Genomic DNA, 15,408 nt, shown 5'->3' with positions numbered 1-15,408 from the left:
TGTGATAGGGTGGGAATCTAGACAACATCCTTCTCTGCTAAAAACATTTCTGATTTGTAACTTTGCCCACTTGAGAAATATTAAGGAATATTTACAAATCTTTGCAAATGAGAAGATTAAGAAACTGAATAAATATTTGGTTAAATTGAAAGTGTTTTTGTATTTGTAAATATTTAATTATATATCATGTTTGTTGATACCTAATTAATGTATGCAGGTGGTTCATTATTACATTCTTTTCTCTCCTTTTCAGTGGTTATATATTGGTGTGTACATGTATCTTTTGAACTGGAGCGGCATGGTGGCTCAGCGGTAGAGTTGCTGCCGTACAACGGCAGAGACCCCGGTTCGATCCTAAACACGGGTGCAATCTGTACGGAGTCTGTACGTTCAAGTCAACTTTATTTACATCCACATACAAGATGAGCAGTGAAATGAAAGTGGCAATGCCGCGGATTGTGCAAAGACTACCGAACAGAATAGTATTTACGTGTTAGAAAATAATTTTTTACAAAAGACACAACACAACAGTAAATTAGTCCCTGGTGAGATAAGAGTTTACAGTCCTGATGGCCTGTGAGAAGAAACACCATCCCATCCTCTCTGTTTTCACAGCATGACAGCGGAGGCGTTTGCCTGACCGTAGCAGCTGGAACACTCCGTTGCTGGGGTGGTAGGGGTCCCCCATAATGTTGCTGGCTCTGGATCTGCACATCCTGGTGTATAGGTCCTGCAGGGGGCGAGTGTAGTTCCCATACATACAATACAATACAATAAAAAACAACAATAAACACATATTAACATCCACCACAGTGAGTCCACCCAACATCTCCTCACTGTGATGGAGGCAAATGTGTTAGGTCTCCAGTCTCTTCCCTCCTCTTCTCCCTCTTCGCTGAGGCGATACCCCCCGGGCGATGTTACAACTGTCCCGCGGCTCAAACACGGGATGGTCGAAGCTGCCGCCCACCAGTCCTGCTGACGCAGCCGCTGGCCCGCGGCCGAACCCTGGACTCAGACCGCCGCCAGAACACCGTCCCAGCCACCGGAGCACCGTTCCAGCCCCGAGCCGGATCGCCCTCACGTGAGTACCGTTACCGTCTCAGCCTCGCACCAGGCCGCCCCGACATGGGCGCTGCTCCTCCCTCGGGCTGAGAACGCCGTACCTCCCCGAGCTCGGCCACTCCGACGGGAGCACCGTTCCTTCCTCGGGCCAGGCCGCCCTCCCGGGAGCGTCACAGCCCCTCACGAAAGCACTGTTCCAGCCCCGAGCCGGGCCGTCCTCACGGGAGCGAGCCCAGTGCGAGTCCTGGCGGGCTCTGCCTCCTGAGCCTTGAGGTCGCCAGCTCCGCCATTAGGCCTCAGCGCAGACGGAGGCAGAGAAGGGGAATACGACAAAAAAAGTCGCATTCCCCCGCAGGGAGAGACAGCAAGCCCCGTTTCAACCCCCCCCCCCCCCAAAACAGAAACTAAAAACCAAAACTAGACTAACCAAAACGAAAATAAACAACACAAAAAACACAAAACAAACAGGACTGCCGGAGAGCCGCTGCAGCCAGAGCCGCGCCGCCACTAGGGACTTCGGTCTGAATGACAATAAAGGCTATCTAATAGTGCATTCGGCCGAATGCACTACTCTCTGCAGAGCCTTCCTGTCCTGGGCAGAGCTGTTCCCAAACCAGATTGAGATGTTACCGGACAAGATGCTTTCTACAGCCCCAGAGTAGAAGCACTGAAGGATCCTCAAAGAGACTTTGAATTTCCTCAGCTGCCTGAGGTGGTAAAGGCGCTGCCTTGCCTTACTCACCAGTGCGGCAGCGTGTGTTGTCCATGTCAGATTCTCTGTGATGTGATGTGGACTACCAGGTATTTAAAGCAGCTCACCCTATCCACAGTAGTCCCATTTATCTCCAGTGGCGTGTACGTCCTCAGATGTTGTGCCCTTCTAAAGTCCACAACCAGCTTAGTTTTTGTGACATTCAAGAGGAGGCTGTTGTCCTGACACCAGAGTGCCAGGTCAGCCACCTACTCCCAGTAGGCCTTCTCATCATTATCGGAGATCAGGCCCACCACCACAGTGTCATCAGCAAACTTGATGATGGAGTTGGAGCTGAACCTAGCCACACAGTCATGTGCATACAGGGAGGACAGTAGGGGGCTGAGGACACAACCCTGGGGGGATCCTGTGTTCAGGGTGAGGGGGTTGGATGTATGTCTCCCCATCATGACTACCTGGGGCCTGGCGGTGAGAAAGTCCAGGACCCAGGCACACAGGGGAGTGCTCAGTCCCAGTTTCAGCATCTTCTCAGCCAGTCTGGTGGGGACTATCGTATTGAAAGCTGAGCTGAAGTCAATGAACAGCATCCTCACATAGCCCCCCTTCTGGCTGTCAAGGTGAGAGAGAGAGCGGTGTGCAGAATCTGGGAGACCGCATCATCCGTGGATCTGTTCGGACGGTATGCGAAACGCTGCGGGTCCATGTACGAGGGAGGAAGGCGCAGATGTGGTTCTTGATCAGCCTCTCGAAGCATTTCATGACTACCGAGGTGAGGGCCACCGGTCGGTAGTCATTCAAGCAGGCTGGAGAGGCATTCTTTGGCACTGGAACAATGGTGGATTGTTTGTAGCAGGCAGGGACCACAGACTTGGCCAGGGAGAGGTTGAATATTGTGGTGAACACTGGAGCAAGCTGAGTAGCACAAGACTTTAGTATTCGTCCGTCTGGGCCTACAGCTTTCCTCATGTTCACACGCACCAGAGCCCTCCTCATGTCGTGCTCGGCCACCGAGAATGTGTGCACATCCCCAGCGGTGGGCCTCCCTCCAGCCTCGCTAGCCAGCGCGCTGGCGGTGTTGTTGTTAACCGGCGAGCTGGGGGTGATGTTGCCCGTCTTGAATCGTGCGTAGAAGGAGTTCAGGTCATCAGCTAGGGAGGTGCCGGCACTTCCGGTTGAGGGGGGGCTGCTCCAGTAGTTAGTTATAGTCTGTAGCCCCTGCCAAAGGCGTCTGGTGTCCTGCTGCTCCATCTGCGACTCCATCTTGTCCCTGTACCTCCTTTTTGCGTCCTTCACCGCCCTTCGCAGTCGGTAGGACTCTGCCTTGTAGACGTCCATATTGTAGGTATGTTGCAAAGCCTAGCTGAAGCGTCGCTGAAAATCTGTCCCAGCCCGTGTGCGCGATTTTAGCGCCGTTTAGAGGGGGGCGGGTTTAAAACGCGATTTTCCCTAGGCTGTTCAAATCGCGGTTTTTCAGCCTAGTTAATTATTAACGAAAAATCACTGGAAGATTCCCTCGCTTGAGCTATTATAAGTTTTAAGGGCTTTCATTACTTGTTATAGTAGTTTAAAAATTAACCTCTAAACCCCCGACCGCCGACAACGGGCCGGATCTCATACAGGGGAAAACGGAAGTTAGGCTGTTTATTTTTACGTTAAAAAGGGCTTCTTAAGATCTCTTTATACAAAGTTTAATATTGCGAGTAGCTAATTTTGGGTCCATTATATCCCGCAGTATTTTTCTGGGCATTTGGGGGCACAAATCTACCGCAATGTGAACGTTCTAAACCAGCGCGTTCACAGGAACCCACTGGAAAGCTGATTTAAATGGACTTTAATTTACAGCAATTGAACACTAAATTCCTTCCATTTGGCCTATAAATTAATGTAAATGAGATTTAAAAATCATGTTTTATTGTGAATTATTTGTGAATATTATTTGGACACTTAGGCTATTTAAAAATGTTAATCATTTATTAAGAAATGGATAGATGTTTAGATCTAGTAATTGAAGTTTGTAATTAGCTACAATTAGGTAACTAACTAATTATATGCTTTAATTTCATCCAAGTAAGATTATTTTATATTTGTTTCAGAATGGTTCAATCTATGATAACTGAAAATTTCATTCAGTTCTCTTAATTTTTAAGAAAGTTATGGGCTTTTGACTGTCCACGATCACAGCTTTTTTGTTATCTCCATAGAAAATCAATAGGGAACAAGATGCTAATTTCCGAGTATGAAAATGGCCATAACTTTTTAAATACTTGAGATATGAAAGTGAATTAGGTGTCAAATTAAACTTATTTTTATGCTTTATCTGATGGGATAAATTGCAGACTTGATTTTTTAAATCTCAAAATTTTGTAACATTGCTACATATTGCCGGATGCAAGGCCAGCGTTGTAAGCAGCGGTGCGAGCATTCAAGGCAACGCGAATGGACCTGTCCACCCAGGGTTTTTGATTAGGAAAGATGCTAATCCTTACGTGGGGACAATGTTATCGGCTATTGTTGTAATGTTGCTTCCGTGAACTCACTGATGTCTCTGGAACTTGCTTGGAACACATTCCAGTCAACATCGCTCAGTGCATCTTGCAGCATGGCCTCTGAATGGTCAGACCACCGCTTTACGTCCCTCGTCACTGCCACTTCCCAGCTTCCCCTACTTTCCGTTGTTTATACTCTGGCAGCAGGAAAATGGCAGCGTGGTCAGATTTTCCAAAAGGAGGGAGAGAAACAGCCTTGTAGCCTTTCCTGAATGGCGTGTAGCAGTGGTCCAATGTTCTCTCCCCCCTGGTGGCACACATGATGTGTTGGCAGAAGTTAGGCATGACCTTTTTGAGATTTGCCTTATTAAAATCTCCAGCCACCACCATAACCGCATCAGGGTTCTTGTTTTGGTGTCGACATAACACATCGTGTAGGGCCGATAGTGCCACGTCGGTGTCCGCATGCGGTGTAATGTAGACGGCTGTGACGATCACTGAGCCGAACTCCCGGGGAAGGTAGAATGGACGGCATGAGATCGTCAGATGCTCCAGGTCTGGCGAGCAGGTACGAGAAAGTGTCTTAATATTCCTAGGGTTACACCAGTTATTGTTGGTCATGAAGTAGTCTCCTCCACCCTTGGATTTCCCAGATTCTTCCATTCTGTCTGCATGGAAAACAGTGAAGGACCCAGTTGGGCAGATTACCTGATCCGGCACCAGCGGGGTCAGCCATGTCTCGGTCAGACAGAAGATGTTGCACTTCTCCCCATGAGCTGCTAGGGTTTTCTCCGGGAGCTCCGGTGCCCTCCCACACTCCAAAAATGTACAGGTTTGTAGGCTAATTGGCTTTGGTAAAATTGTAAATTGTCCCTGGTGTGTGTAGTGTTAATGTGCGAGGATTGCTGGTCGGTGTGAACTCGGTGGGCCAAAGGGCCTGTTTCTGTGCTGTATCTCTAGACTATAAACTAAACTCAGTCCCGTTATTAACTAATACTAGACTAAGTGGGACCCATTGGGTACCAGTCACACGGGAGGCCTGGTCCCCCAACGTAACCCATTCCCCAACGCAATATTCCACCACTCACCCGTTCCCCCAATGCAAACCGTTCCCCTAACACAATATTCCACCACTCACCCATAGCCCCTAACTGCGCAGGCGCGGCTCATTTCCCCTCGTCCCCGAGCACCCCCTCCCCCTCCTCTTCATGTGTGGGAGGGGAGGGAAGTGGAGTGTGTGGCGGGCAGAGGTGTGGGGCGGGAGTGGAGGAGGGGTGTGGGTGGACGGGGAGGTGCAGGAGGGAGGGGAGAGATGGTGGGGTGGGGGGAGGGGGGTGTGGGGGTGGGGGGGGTGTGGCGGGGAGGTGTGTATGTCGACGGGAGGGGTGGGGGAGGGATGTGAGAAGGGGGGGGGAGGGATGTGTGTGAAGGGCGGAGGTTGTGTGTGTGGGCGGGGGGTTGTGGGGGCGTGTGTGTGGGGGTGGGAGAGTTGTGGGGGAGAGGGGTGTGAGCTCGGGGAAAAGACGGGGGAAGAGCCTTGGGCGAGAGGGGGGTATCACGGGGGGGGGGGGGGGGGGGGGGGAAGAGCCAGCGAGGGGGACCAGAGGGATAGTGGCTGGAATTGTCAGTCCGATGGGAACTCACAGCAGGCGCTGGTCGCAGGTCGTTCTCCTCCGCTGGGATCAGAGTCTCTGCTTTACGTTTGGCGACATCGGCGACATCTCCGACTCTGGGCTGGGTCTCCGACTCTGGGCTGGGCTGGGCTGGGCTGGGCTGTGCTGGGCTGGGTCACCCATGCTGGGTTGTTGCTTGGGGCTGGGCTGGGTCTCCGACGCTTGGCTGGGTCAGGTCTCCGATGCTGGGCTGGGTCTCCGACGCTGGGCTGTTTGAGGCTGGGCTGGGCTGCTTCGGGTCCCTCTGAAAATTGTGTCTGGTTGGAAACCTCCGCCGGCCATCCTCAGCTCCAGTAAAGACACGATGGCGCAGGAAGGGGCGGACCGTCCCAGTGAGTGACAGGGGAAGAGACTAATCCACGCTGCGCTGAACGGCAGGAGAAGAGATTCAACCGATCGGAATGAAACTTGGTTCAATCGTAGCACAGGAGAACGGTGAGTGTACTGGTGAAAAATCATAGTGCTATTGCGAACCGTTTTTGCGCAAATAGAAAGACCACACAAACCGGAAGATAACAAGATCAGAGTTTTAGAGATAGATAGATAGAGATAGAGAGAGACAGACAGACAGACAGATAGATAGATAGATGCAAAACCCCACGGCATCTATTTTTAAACAGAGTATGGCCATTCGCAACATGGGAATATTCTCTCATTAGACAGATAATGAACTTGAACTGTTTAATTCATAATGAAGCTTGAGGAACAAATAACTAGAGTGCCAGCTGGATTGAACAGTAACTTGGCAATGTGAAGCTGGTGATAAAAGGAAATGTCTCTGCTCCAATGACAGTGAACAACAGCACAGCATACAGATCTACACTGGTTCCCTGCTGTTCACATAATTCATAAGTAACCTGGAGGAATGTTTGTGCATCAGTGTTGGTGATGATTTCCAGCTAAGTGGCTAGGTAATAAACCTTAGGAAGATAATCAGTGCTCAGAGCCCCAAACCAATTATACATATGTGCTCAGAAACCATAGGTGGATTCTAATGGGGTTTTATGCAACATGAAACCACAAATATCTGCATTAGGAAGGGAGACACTTGTAAAGAAAAACTTTACCAGCGCAGTGGCCCAGCGGTAGAGTTGCTGCCTTACAGCGCCAGAGACACGGGTTCGATCCTGACTAAGGGTGCTGCCTGTACGGAGTTTGCATGTTCTTCCCATGACCATGTGGGATTTCTCCGGGAATCCGGTTTCCTCCCACACCCCAAAGACAAAGTTGTAAATTGTTCCTAGAATGTAGGGTAGGGTTAGTGTGCAGGGTGATCGCTGGTCGGCGTGGACTTGGTGGGCCGAAGGGCCTGTTTCCGCACTGTATCTCTAAAGAATAACTGGAACTAGGAAGGGTGGAGATGCAATGAGCTATCCAGGAGACATTTTCTTTTGGCCTTCTAATTAAGGTGAAGGAAAACAACTTGAATGTTTAGTTTAGAGTTTTGAGATGCAACATTGAAACAGACCCTTGGTCCCACGCTGACCATTGGTCACCTGTTCACACTAGTTCCATGTTAGCCCACTCTCACATCCACCCCCTACATACTAGGGGCAATTTACAGAGGCCAATTAACCAACAAACCCACACATCTTTGGGATGTGGGTGTAAACCGGAGCACCTGGAGGTAACCCACGCGGTCACAGGGAGGACGTGAAAACTCCACACAGACAGCGCCCAAGGTCAGGATTGAACCTGTGTCTCTGACGCTGTGAGGCAGCAGCTCAACCAGCTGTGCCACTGTGGGAACAACAACAAAAATAATACCGGGAACTACAAAATGAACTGCAGAACTGAAATTTGATTTTTATTAAACTGGGGTAGGGACTCGATCCAAGGCGTTTAAACTGTTGAGCTACCATTCATGCAGAATAAAGCAGATTATTTGAATGCGAGTCGATGATACATCATATGGGTTTAATAATTAACTCTACTTAGTTAAAATGAGGGATTAGATTTTAAAACCAAAATCTACAACTGCTGGAAATTGGAAATAAAACCAAAACATTTGTTTTACTTTATGATGAATTAGAAGATTCCGTGTTCATTACAGCGTCAGAAAACAATCAGAAAAAGCTGCTGAAGCTGAGAAGATTAATTCTTTTTTTTTATGGAAAAGCTGATTACATATTTCGAATCATCCAGTTACGATGACTAACAGAGCGATGGACTTGTTCTGCACTATCTTTTCAGGAATGGATACAATGATAACCGACGAGCGTCACCGAATCAAATGAACATCGCCGAGTTTCATTCGATTATCTGTCGGGATCACGACATCTTCTTGTGGAGCTTTACCAGGTGAGGCGGGTCCCACACCACCCAAGGCTGGTGAGCCAAGCTGCAATTTGGTATTTTCCAGCTCATTTTCCAGTTCTCTGGATTATTTGACGAACATTTGCTCAAAGAAATTTGTTCTTGTCAGCTAGCTGCATTGTCGGACTGAATTAGAAACTGATTGTGCAGAAATTAGACGGTTATTTGCTGGTTGCTTAGCCATCTATTCTTCACCCTCATTGGCAACATTCAGCAGGACCAGTCAATGTTCTGTCCATTGGGTCCTCAGCCAGCCAAGACCATCTATTGTGTTGCCTGTTTTAAGTAAAGATAATAGAGATTAAGTCCAGGTTTTCTAAAAATGTATCTGCAAAACCTCGCGTTTTGTCTTTATTGTTCTGATGTACAAACCTGATGCTCTGAGAATTCATTGGCAAAAATAATTAAACAGAGGCGACGGTTATTGACGATTTTTGTTTCAATCTTGTGAGTTGCAATGATCTGGAGTGAACTGTGGGAAAGGCTGGTGGAGGAACATTTTTTTGAACTTTATAAAAAGAATGGGATGAATTCTATAAGAGAAAGAAATTCCTGATCTATGATGAAAACATATTTGTATTTCTCTTTCAATAATCAACCCTAGGGTTAATGGGCAAGATGTGTGGGAAGAAACTGCAGATGCTGGTTTATTCCGAAGATAGACACAAAATGCTGGAATAACTCAGTGGGACGGGCAGCATCTCTAGCGGGAAGGAATAAGTCTGAAGAGAGGTCTCAATGCAAAACGTCAGCCTGTCCCGCTGAGTTACTCCAGCATTTTGTGTCCATCTTTGGTGCTGTAACAGAGGAAGATTACTAACGTATTCCTGTTTGAAGAAGGGTCCCGAACGGAAACGTCACATATCCATGTTCTCTAGTGATGTTTCCTGACATGAAGAGTTTCTCCAGCACTTTGTGTAAACCAGCATCTGCAGTTCCTTGTTTCTACTTACTAACATATTCTATGTTTGATGTCTAAATAAAGTCAGCTAAAATCAATAATTTCCCAGGTAATCTTACCTTTGGGAGTATATTCGCAGCCGATATACCCTTGATATCCTAAAGTTTCCAGCAGTTTGAATATGTAGCTGTAGTTGATCTCTCCAGGACTGTCTGGTTCATTCCGGTTGGGGACCTGTGCGACTTGGACGTGTCCTGAGGCAAAACACATTAGACGAGTACTTTATTCTTCGGGAATCTCAACTGAAAGCACATAAAATTGTCTATTGGAGATCTACGCGCATGTTACTGAGTGTGTGATGGCATGCAAAGTGCGATGCATCGTTTTAAAGAACGGCAGGAATGTTTGGCATATTGATTACACTAATTGAATAGATATTTAGTGGCCAGGACAGGGGAGGCGAGGCGGAGAGTGGCCGTGGCCGTGGGGGCTGTCCCGAGGGATGCGTTCCTTCGGCCACTTACAACTTGGTGCTTGGGTTCAGAGTGCTCAGTCACCTATGGCTTGTGTTGGAAAATGACCCCCACCCTCCCGTCTCCATCGGCCAGTGATGTGATGGACGCGGGGGTCTGGACTAATCGCTGACAAGTCCCGTCCACCCGGCGACGTCATGTCCATTATTTGACTTTTCGGATGAGCGGCCATTCGGTTAGTTGGCTTGTAGGCGACGCAGCCTTTCGGTTAGTTGGCGTTTCGGCAGAGCGGCCTTTCGGTGAGTTTGCTTTTAGGCGACGCAGCCTTTCGGTTAGTTGGCTTTTAGGTGTCCCGCCCTTTCGGTGAGTTTGCTTTTAGGCGTCCCACCCTTTCGGTTAGTTGGCGTTTCGGCTTTGTACGCTTTCGGTTAGTTGGCGTTTCGGCTTTGTACGCTTTCGGTTAGTTGGCGTTTCGGCTTAGTTTCTGTTTGGTTATTTGGCTTCCACTTCTTTGCTTCGGCTTCTCATCCTTCAACGCCACTTCCGCACACGGATAGACACAAAGTGCTGGAGTAACTCAATGGGCCAGGCAGCATCTCTGGAGAAAAGGCTGGGTGACTTTTTGGATTAGGACCTTTCTTCACACGGGAATCTGAAGAAGGGTCCTGACTCAAAACACACACAAGCTTTTTATCCAGAGATGCTGCCTGGCCCGTTGAGTTACTCTAGCAGTTTGTGCCTATTTTTGGTGTAAAACATCATCTGCAGTTCTTCGTTTCTACAGATTACAATCCACTTCAGGATCCCCTGTGTGTCAATGAGGACCTCAGTCACATTCTGTACCGCAACTTATTCCATTATTTTGCAGAATAAAGAAGTTTGTTACTTTCGAAATTTGGATTCCCAATGGCACATTAGAACATTTCTCGATTAGCCAATGTTAGCTGATAGCAAGTTCCAGGCCCCCAATGCATAATATAGGGTCACAGTCGAGAACTGCACTGAATGAAAACTTAGTTTGTGTTTCTTGAAACTTGCTTTCCTTGGAATGAGATGTTAAACCAACCACATCTGCCCATTTCTGCAGGAACGTAACACATGATGGACACATTTTGTCCCGTTGAGGGTTTAGTTTGTAGCGGGTTTTTAAATGTGTATGTGTGGGGTGTGGGGTGGGTGGGGGAAACTTTTAAATCTCTTCCCTGCATGGAGACCCGACCTTTTACCTGTCGGGTCTCCGTTGCCGTTGGGGCCTAGCGGCCTCCAACCGGAAAGACCTGGAGGCTCAAGTCACGGAGCCTGTGGAGCTGTGGAGCTGTGGAGCCGCAGAGCTGTGGATCTGCGGACTTACCATCGTGGAGCTAGCCAGCTTCGGAGCGTGGAGAGCTGCGGTGGCGCGCTGCTGCGACCCGACTCCGGTGGATGGTGACACCGGGAGCCCGCGGGTCCCTGCTGGGCACCGGCAACGGCGACCTCTCCCGCTCGAATTGCGGGGTTCAGAGTGACCTGGAGCGGGGCCTTACAATGCCCGGCATGGCTTTAAATTGCCGCGGACTTGCTAGCGCCCGCCGGGGGCTCCAACATCAAGACCCGGGGCAGGGCCTTACATCGCCCGGCGTGGCTTTGAGTGGCCGCGGACTTGCTAGCGCCCGCCGGGGCCTTTGACCTCGACTTCGGGAGAGGAATGGAGAGCAGGGGAGAGATAAGACTTTGCCTTCCATCACAGTGAGGAGGAGACTCACTGTGATGGATGTTTGTGTGAATTGTGTTGGTGTGTGTCTTGGTTCTTTTCTTGTATGGCTGCAGAAACCAAATTTCGTTTGAACCTCATGTGAGGTTCAAATGACAAATAAAAGGTATTTTATTGTATTGTAGTTGAGGCTGGGATTATCCCAATGTTTAAGAAACAGTTAGACAGGTACATGGATAGGACAGGTTTGGAGGGATATCGGACGCAGGCAGGTGGGACCAGTGTAGCTGGGACATGTTGGCCGGTGTGGGCAAGTTGGGCCAAAGGGCCTGTTTTCACACTGTATAACTCTATGACTAACTATGATTTTCAAGGGAGTTTTTCCGCAGTCCCGCCCAAAGAGCCTCATCTCAAAGACCAAGGAGAGACTTGCAGACCCGTTGATGTTATAGCCAGAAACGCCAATACATGTAAAACCAGGGATGAGCAAATTGGACAGAACTGCAGGACTAGTAAAGATCCCACCGAGATCAATTGATCAACGCAAGATGGATTTTGTAGAAGTTCCTTTCAAATGGTAGAATTTTGTATGACCTCCAGTTTATGAAAGGTAGAATCTCAGATGCTGATCATGAATTTGAATTATTAAATGTAAAGGGAACAAAGGCAATGAGAAAGGCAATCTTTAAATGTAATTCACGTTTTCCTTTTCAGTCAGCTAGATATTTAATTTATTTGACGATTACTTCTGCATCACTGCAAAGGGGATAACAACTAACATTCATACTCTAGAGAGCTCAAATCATAAAAATGTTGCAGGTTCATATTTATGCATTGCACAAAGCATAATGTGCAATGTATAAATATGATTATGCATTATGTCCCACATCTATAATGCTCACATATAATGTTCCACATCTATAGGGCGTGAGTAGCTATTGCTATGTAATGGTTTCAATAAAGCTTCACTCTGGTACATGGGGAATTCATTGGGCAACTTCTTATAAAACACACCCAAGGCCTGGATTCAAGGGTTTCAGCTACAGGGAGAGGTTGGATAGACTTGGGCAGTTTTGTCTGGAATGTCGGAGGTTGAAGGGAGTCTTGATAGAAGGATATAAAATGATGAGGCGCAGATAGGGTAGACAGTCAGAACCTTTTTCGCAGCATAAAAATGTCCCAACATTAGAGGGCAGAGCTATAAGGTGATCGGGAGAAAGTTTAATTGAGATGTGTGTGGCATGTTTTCTACACAGAGAGTGGTGGGGACCTGGAACACATTGCCAGGGGTGGGGGGTGGAGGCAGATACAATAGTGGTGTTTAAAAGGCTTTTAGACAGATACATTAGAAGTACAAGGAATAGAGGGATATGGATCATGTACAGGAAGATTAGATCAGTTTAGCATTGTGGTGTACTGTTCCGTGTTCTATGTGCACTGAAAGATAGTACTTGCCTATGAGAGGGAAGTAGTTGGTGATGTTCTGAGTGAGATTCCCATCCATAATCTGCCAGTGAAACAGGTCCTGTATCCAAACACAGCAGTTATCACAAAGGCACAACCCACCGCGTATTGTCACCACATTAGGCATCAAACACAAGCGCAATTATATGTGTAGAAAAGTAGTCACTCACCAGAAAACAATTCACAGCACAAGAATGCGGACGGTATCCTGAGATCAATCGCTGGGTCACCAGGTGGAGTTTCCCTTACCTTCCTCCCATCTTTGTTGAATTTAGTAACCCATTCATCCCAGTTTTCCTGTCTCTCACGCTTATCTACTTGCCCTAAATGCATCAATGGAATCTCCTCTCTACTATCCCATTTAGTAGTAAGCATTTTTACCATTCCCCTGATTCCATTACAGGATGGTGATTCTCAATTTTGGGCAAGAATGAGGCAGTGTTTTCATTCAGAGACTGCGGATATTAACGAGATAAGAGTATGAACCGAGAGTATATGTTGTGAGCTGTGACTTTCAAAGAATTCGTGCCACTGATTCCTTTGGAACATTGCAGACAGAGGCAGCAAAGTGGTTTTAGTGGTAGAGTTGCTTCCTCACAGCCCCAGAGACCCGGGTTTGATCCCGAGTACGGGTGCTGTCTGTGCGGAGTTTGTACGTTCCCCCTGCCCAAAGCCGTGCAGGTTTGTAGGTTATTTGGCCTCTGTAAATTGTCCCTTGGGTGCAGGATGCAAAAAGTGGGATAACATTGAACTCGTGTGAACGGGTGATTGATTGTCAGCATGGACTCGGTGGGTCGAAGGGCCTGTTCCCCATGCTGTGTCTCTAAAATATGTCATGCAGATAAGATGCATGCTTCGCACAAAGCCAACTTGTGGTAATGAACCCTTGCAAATATAAGATCATAAGGACACGAGGAAGACCTCAGCTCCTCAGGTCAGCTCCACCATTCAACATGAAAACTGTAAATAAATCCAATCTTGGCCTCAAGGCCGTTTCCAGGCTCTCTTCACATACCCTTGAATATGTTCACTGCCTCTTCCTCCACAGCTCCGAGTGGTAGGAAATCCACAGAGTCATGATCATGATCTTCAGGGAAAATAAATTCCTTTTTATCTCTGCCTTCCAAGATCTCCGCACTCCGGAAAACATCCTCACAGCATCCGCCCCATCGATCCGCCTCACAATCCTTCCACCTTTCAATAAGACTATGTTTTATTCTGCACTGAGTATATGCCCAAACTGTTCAAAGTCTCCACATGCATCAAACCTTTTGTTCCAGAAACCAACTGAGTAAACCTTCTCTACACTGCCTTGGGTGCAGGAATATCCTTTCCTTTAACATGAGGAACAAGTGTGGTCTCAACAGGCCTCTGTAAAGCCTTCGTACTTTTAGAATCAATACCCTTTGCAGAAACAGCTAACATTACATTCGCTTTTCCAATTACTTGCTATACCTGAGTGCCAAGCCTTTGCCTTTCATGCACTGAAACGCTAGGTCCCTTATCACACTGCATCTTGTGTTCTCCTTTAAAAGAATGATCTGTTTTTTTTAATTCTTCCTGTCAATGTGGAGAACCTCATATTATCCTCAGTCGTGTTCGACCTGTCATTTTCTTGCTCATCATACCTAGATTCCTCTGCAGGCCTTTCTTGGCTTCCTCACAGACTGCTAAGCAACCTACTCTTGCATCAGGCTACAGAAACACTCGGTCCCTTAATCCCAGACAATGATGTAGATTGCAAACAGCGGCAGCTCCTACACTTGCCCCTGTTGTCCTGTTATTGCAGAAATAACTGCTGCAAAATAGTTAATAATAAACGGTTAATACAGCCGCATGACATTTCCCTGTCTGTTATTTTAGCTCCTACGTATTGCCCAAAGTAATTCAGCACCTAATAGCATTAAAGAATGCTTTTATTCATAAAGTGCGACTGCAGTGATCAGAAGAAAATCACGGCAAACCATCACACGCCGGCAGAATCGGCAGCGCTTCCTTGCCGATGAGTTTCATTTGTGATTACTTCACCCACACTTATTAATCATTTACAATACCTAAAGCTATATTAATATTAAATAAGGAAATTAACCGTGCTCCGCGCGGCTGTGCTTGTTCCTGCGGTCGGGCTTTGCCAGCTGGGACGATGCCTTTACTTGATGTGGACCCACGTCCTCACCGCAGGTTCAGGATCCCGACTTGGGGAACTTCAAATTAGTAGAGATTTCTCTGCGCTGGATTGCCCCAGCAATAATTCTGTCACTTTATAAACCTATAATGGCCATGAGAGCAACATCAATCGAGGCCGAAGCCTCAGAATATAAGGACGCACCTTTCGCAAGGAGATGAGGAGGAATTTCTTTAATCAGAGGGCGGTGAATCTCTGGAATTCATTGCCACAGAATGCTGTGGAGGCCAAGTCAATGGATATTTTCAAGGCAGAGTCTGGCAGATACTTGATTAGTACGGGTGTCAGGGGTTACGGGCAGCAGGCAGGAGAATGGGACTGAGAGGGAAAGATAGATCAGCCATGATTGAATGGTGGAGTAGGCTTGATGGGCTGAATGGCCAAATTCTGATCCTAGAACCTATGAACACAAACTTATCAATATTCTGGCTGCTATCCCTCGT

General features: G+C 47.6%; 1 protein-coding gene and 1 long non-coding RNA gene across 5 annotated transcripts in view; one reads left to right on the top strand and one right to left on the bottom strand.

Moving 5' to 3' along the window:
• Nucleotides 1–7,279: 7,279 nt before the first annotated feature.
• LOC116977936 lies at nucleotides 7,280–12,625 on the top strand. Its single transcript, XR_004413333.1, has 3 exons — nucleotides 7,280–7,290; nucleotides 11,691–11,693; nucleotides 12,533–12,625. It is a non-coding gene; the product is annotated as an uncharacterized LOC116977936 (long non-coding RNA).
• Nucleotides 7,718–15,408, bottom strand: part of hyi (hydroxypyruvate isomerase (putative)) — a 32,470-nt gene continuing 24,779 nt past the window's right edge. For 3 of the 4 annotated variants that reach the window (XM_033028837.1, XM_033028838.1, XM_033028839.1), the window contains exons 7-9: nucleotides 12,772–12,841; nucleotides 9,273–9,407; nucleotides 7,718–8,528 (exon numbers count right to left, since the gene is read on the bottom strand). In XM_033028837.1, coding sequence (XP_032884728.1) covers nucleotides 8,476–8,528; nucleotides 9,273–9,407; nucleotides 12,772–12,841 — 258 coding nt within the window. In that variant the 3' untranslated portion in view covers nucleotides 7,718–8,475. The remainder of the gene's footprint in view (nucleotides 8,529–9,272; nucleotides 9,408–12,771; nucleotides 12,842–15,408) is intronic. The other variant, XM_033028840.1, reaches the window with a different exon arrangement.

Source organism: Amblyraja radiata, chromosome 10, assembly GCF_010909765.2.
Source record: "Amblyraja radiata isolate CabotCenter1 chromosome 10, sAmbRad1.1.pri, whole genome shotgun sequence".
Lineage (NCBI taxonomy): Eukaryota > Metazoa > Chordata > Chondrichthyes > Rajiformes > Rajidae > Amblyraja > Amblyraja radiata.
The sequence above is the reverse complement of the archived record's forward strand: the minus strand, read 5'-3'. Positions and strand labels throughout refer to the sequence as shown.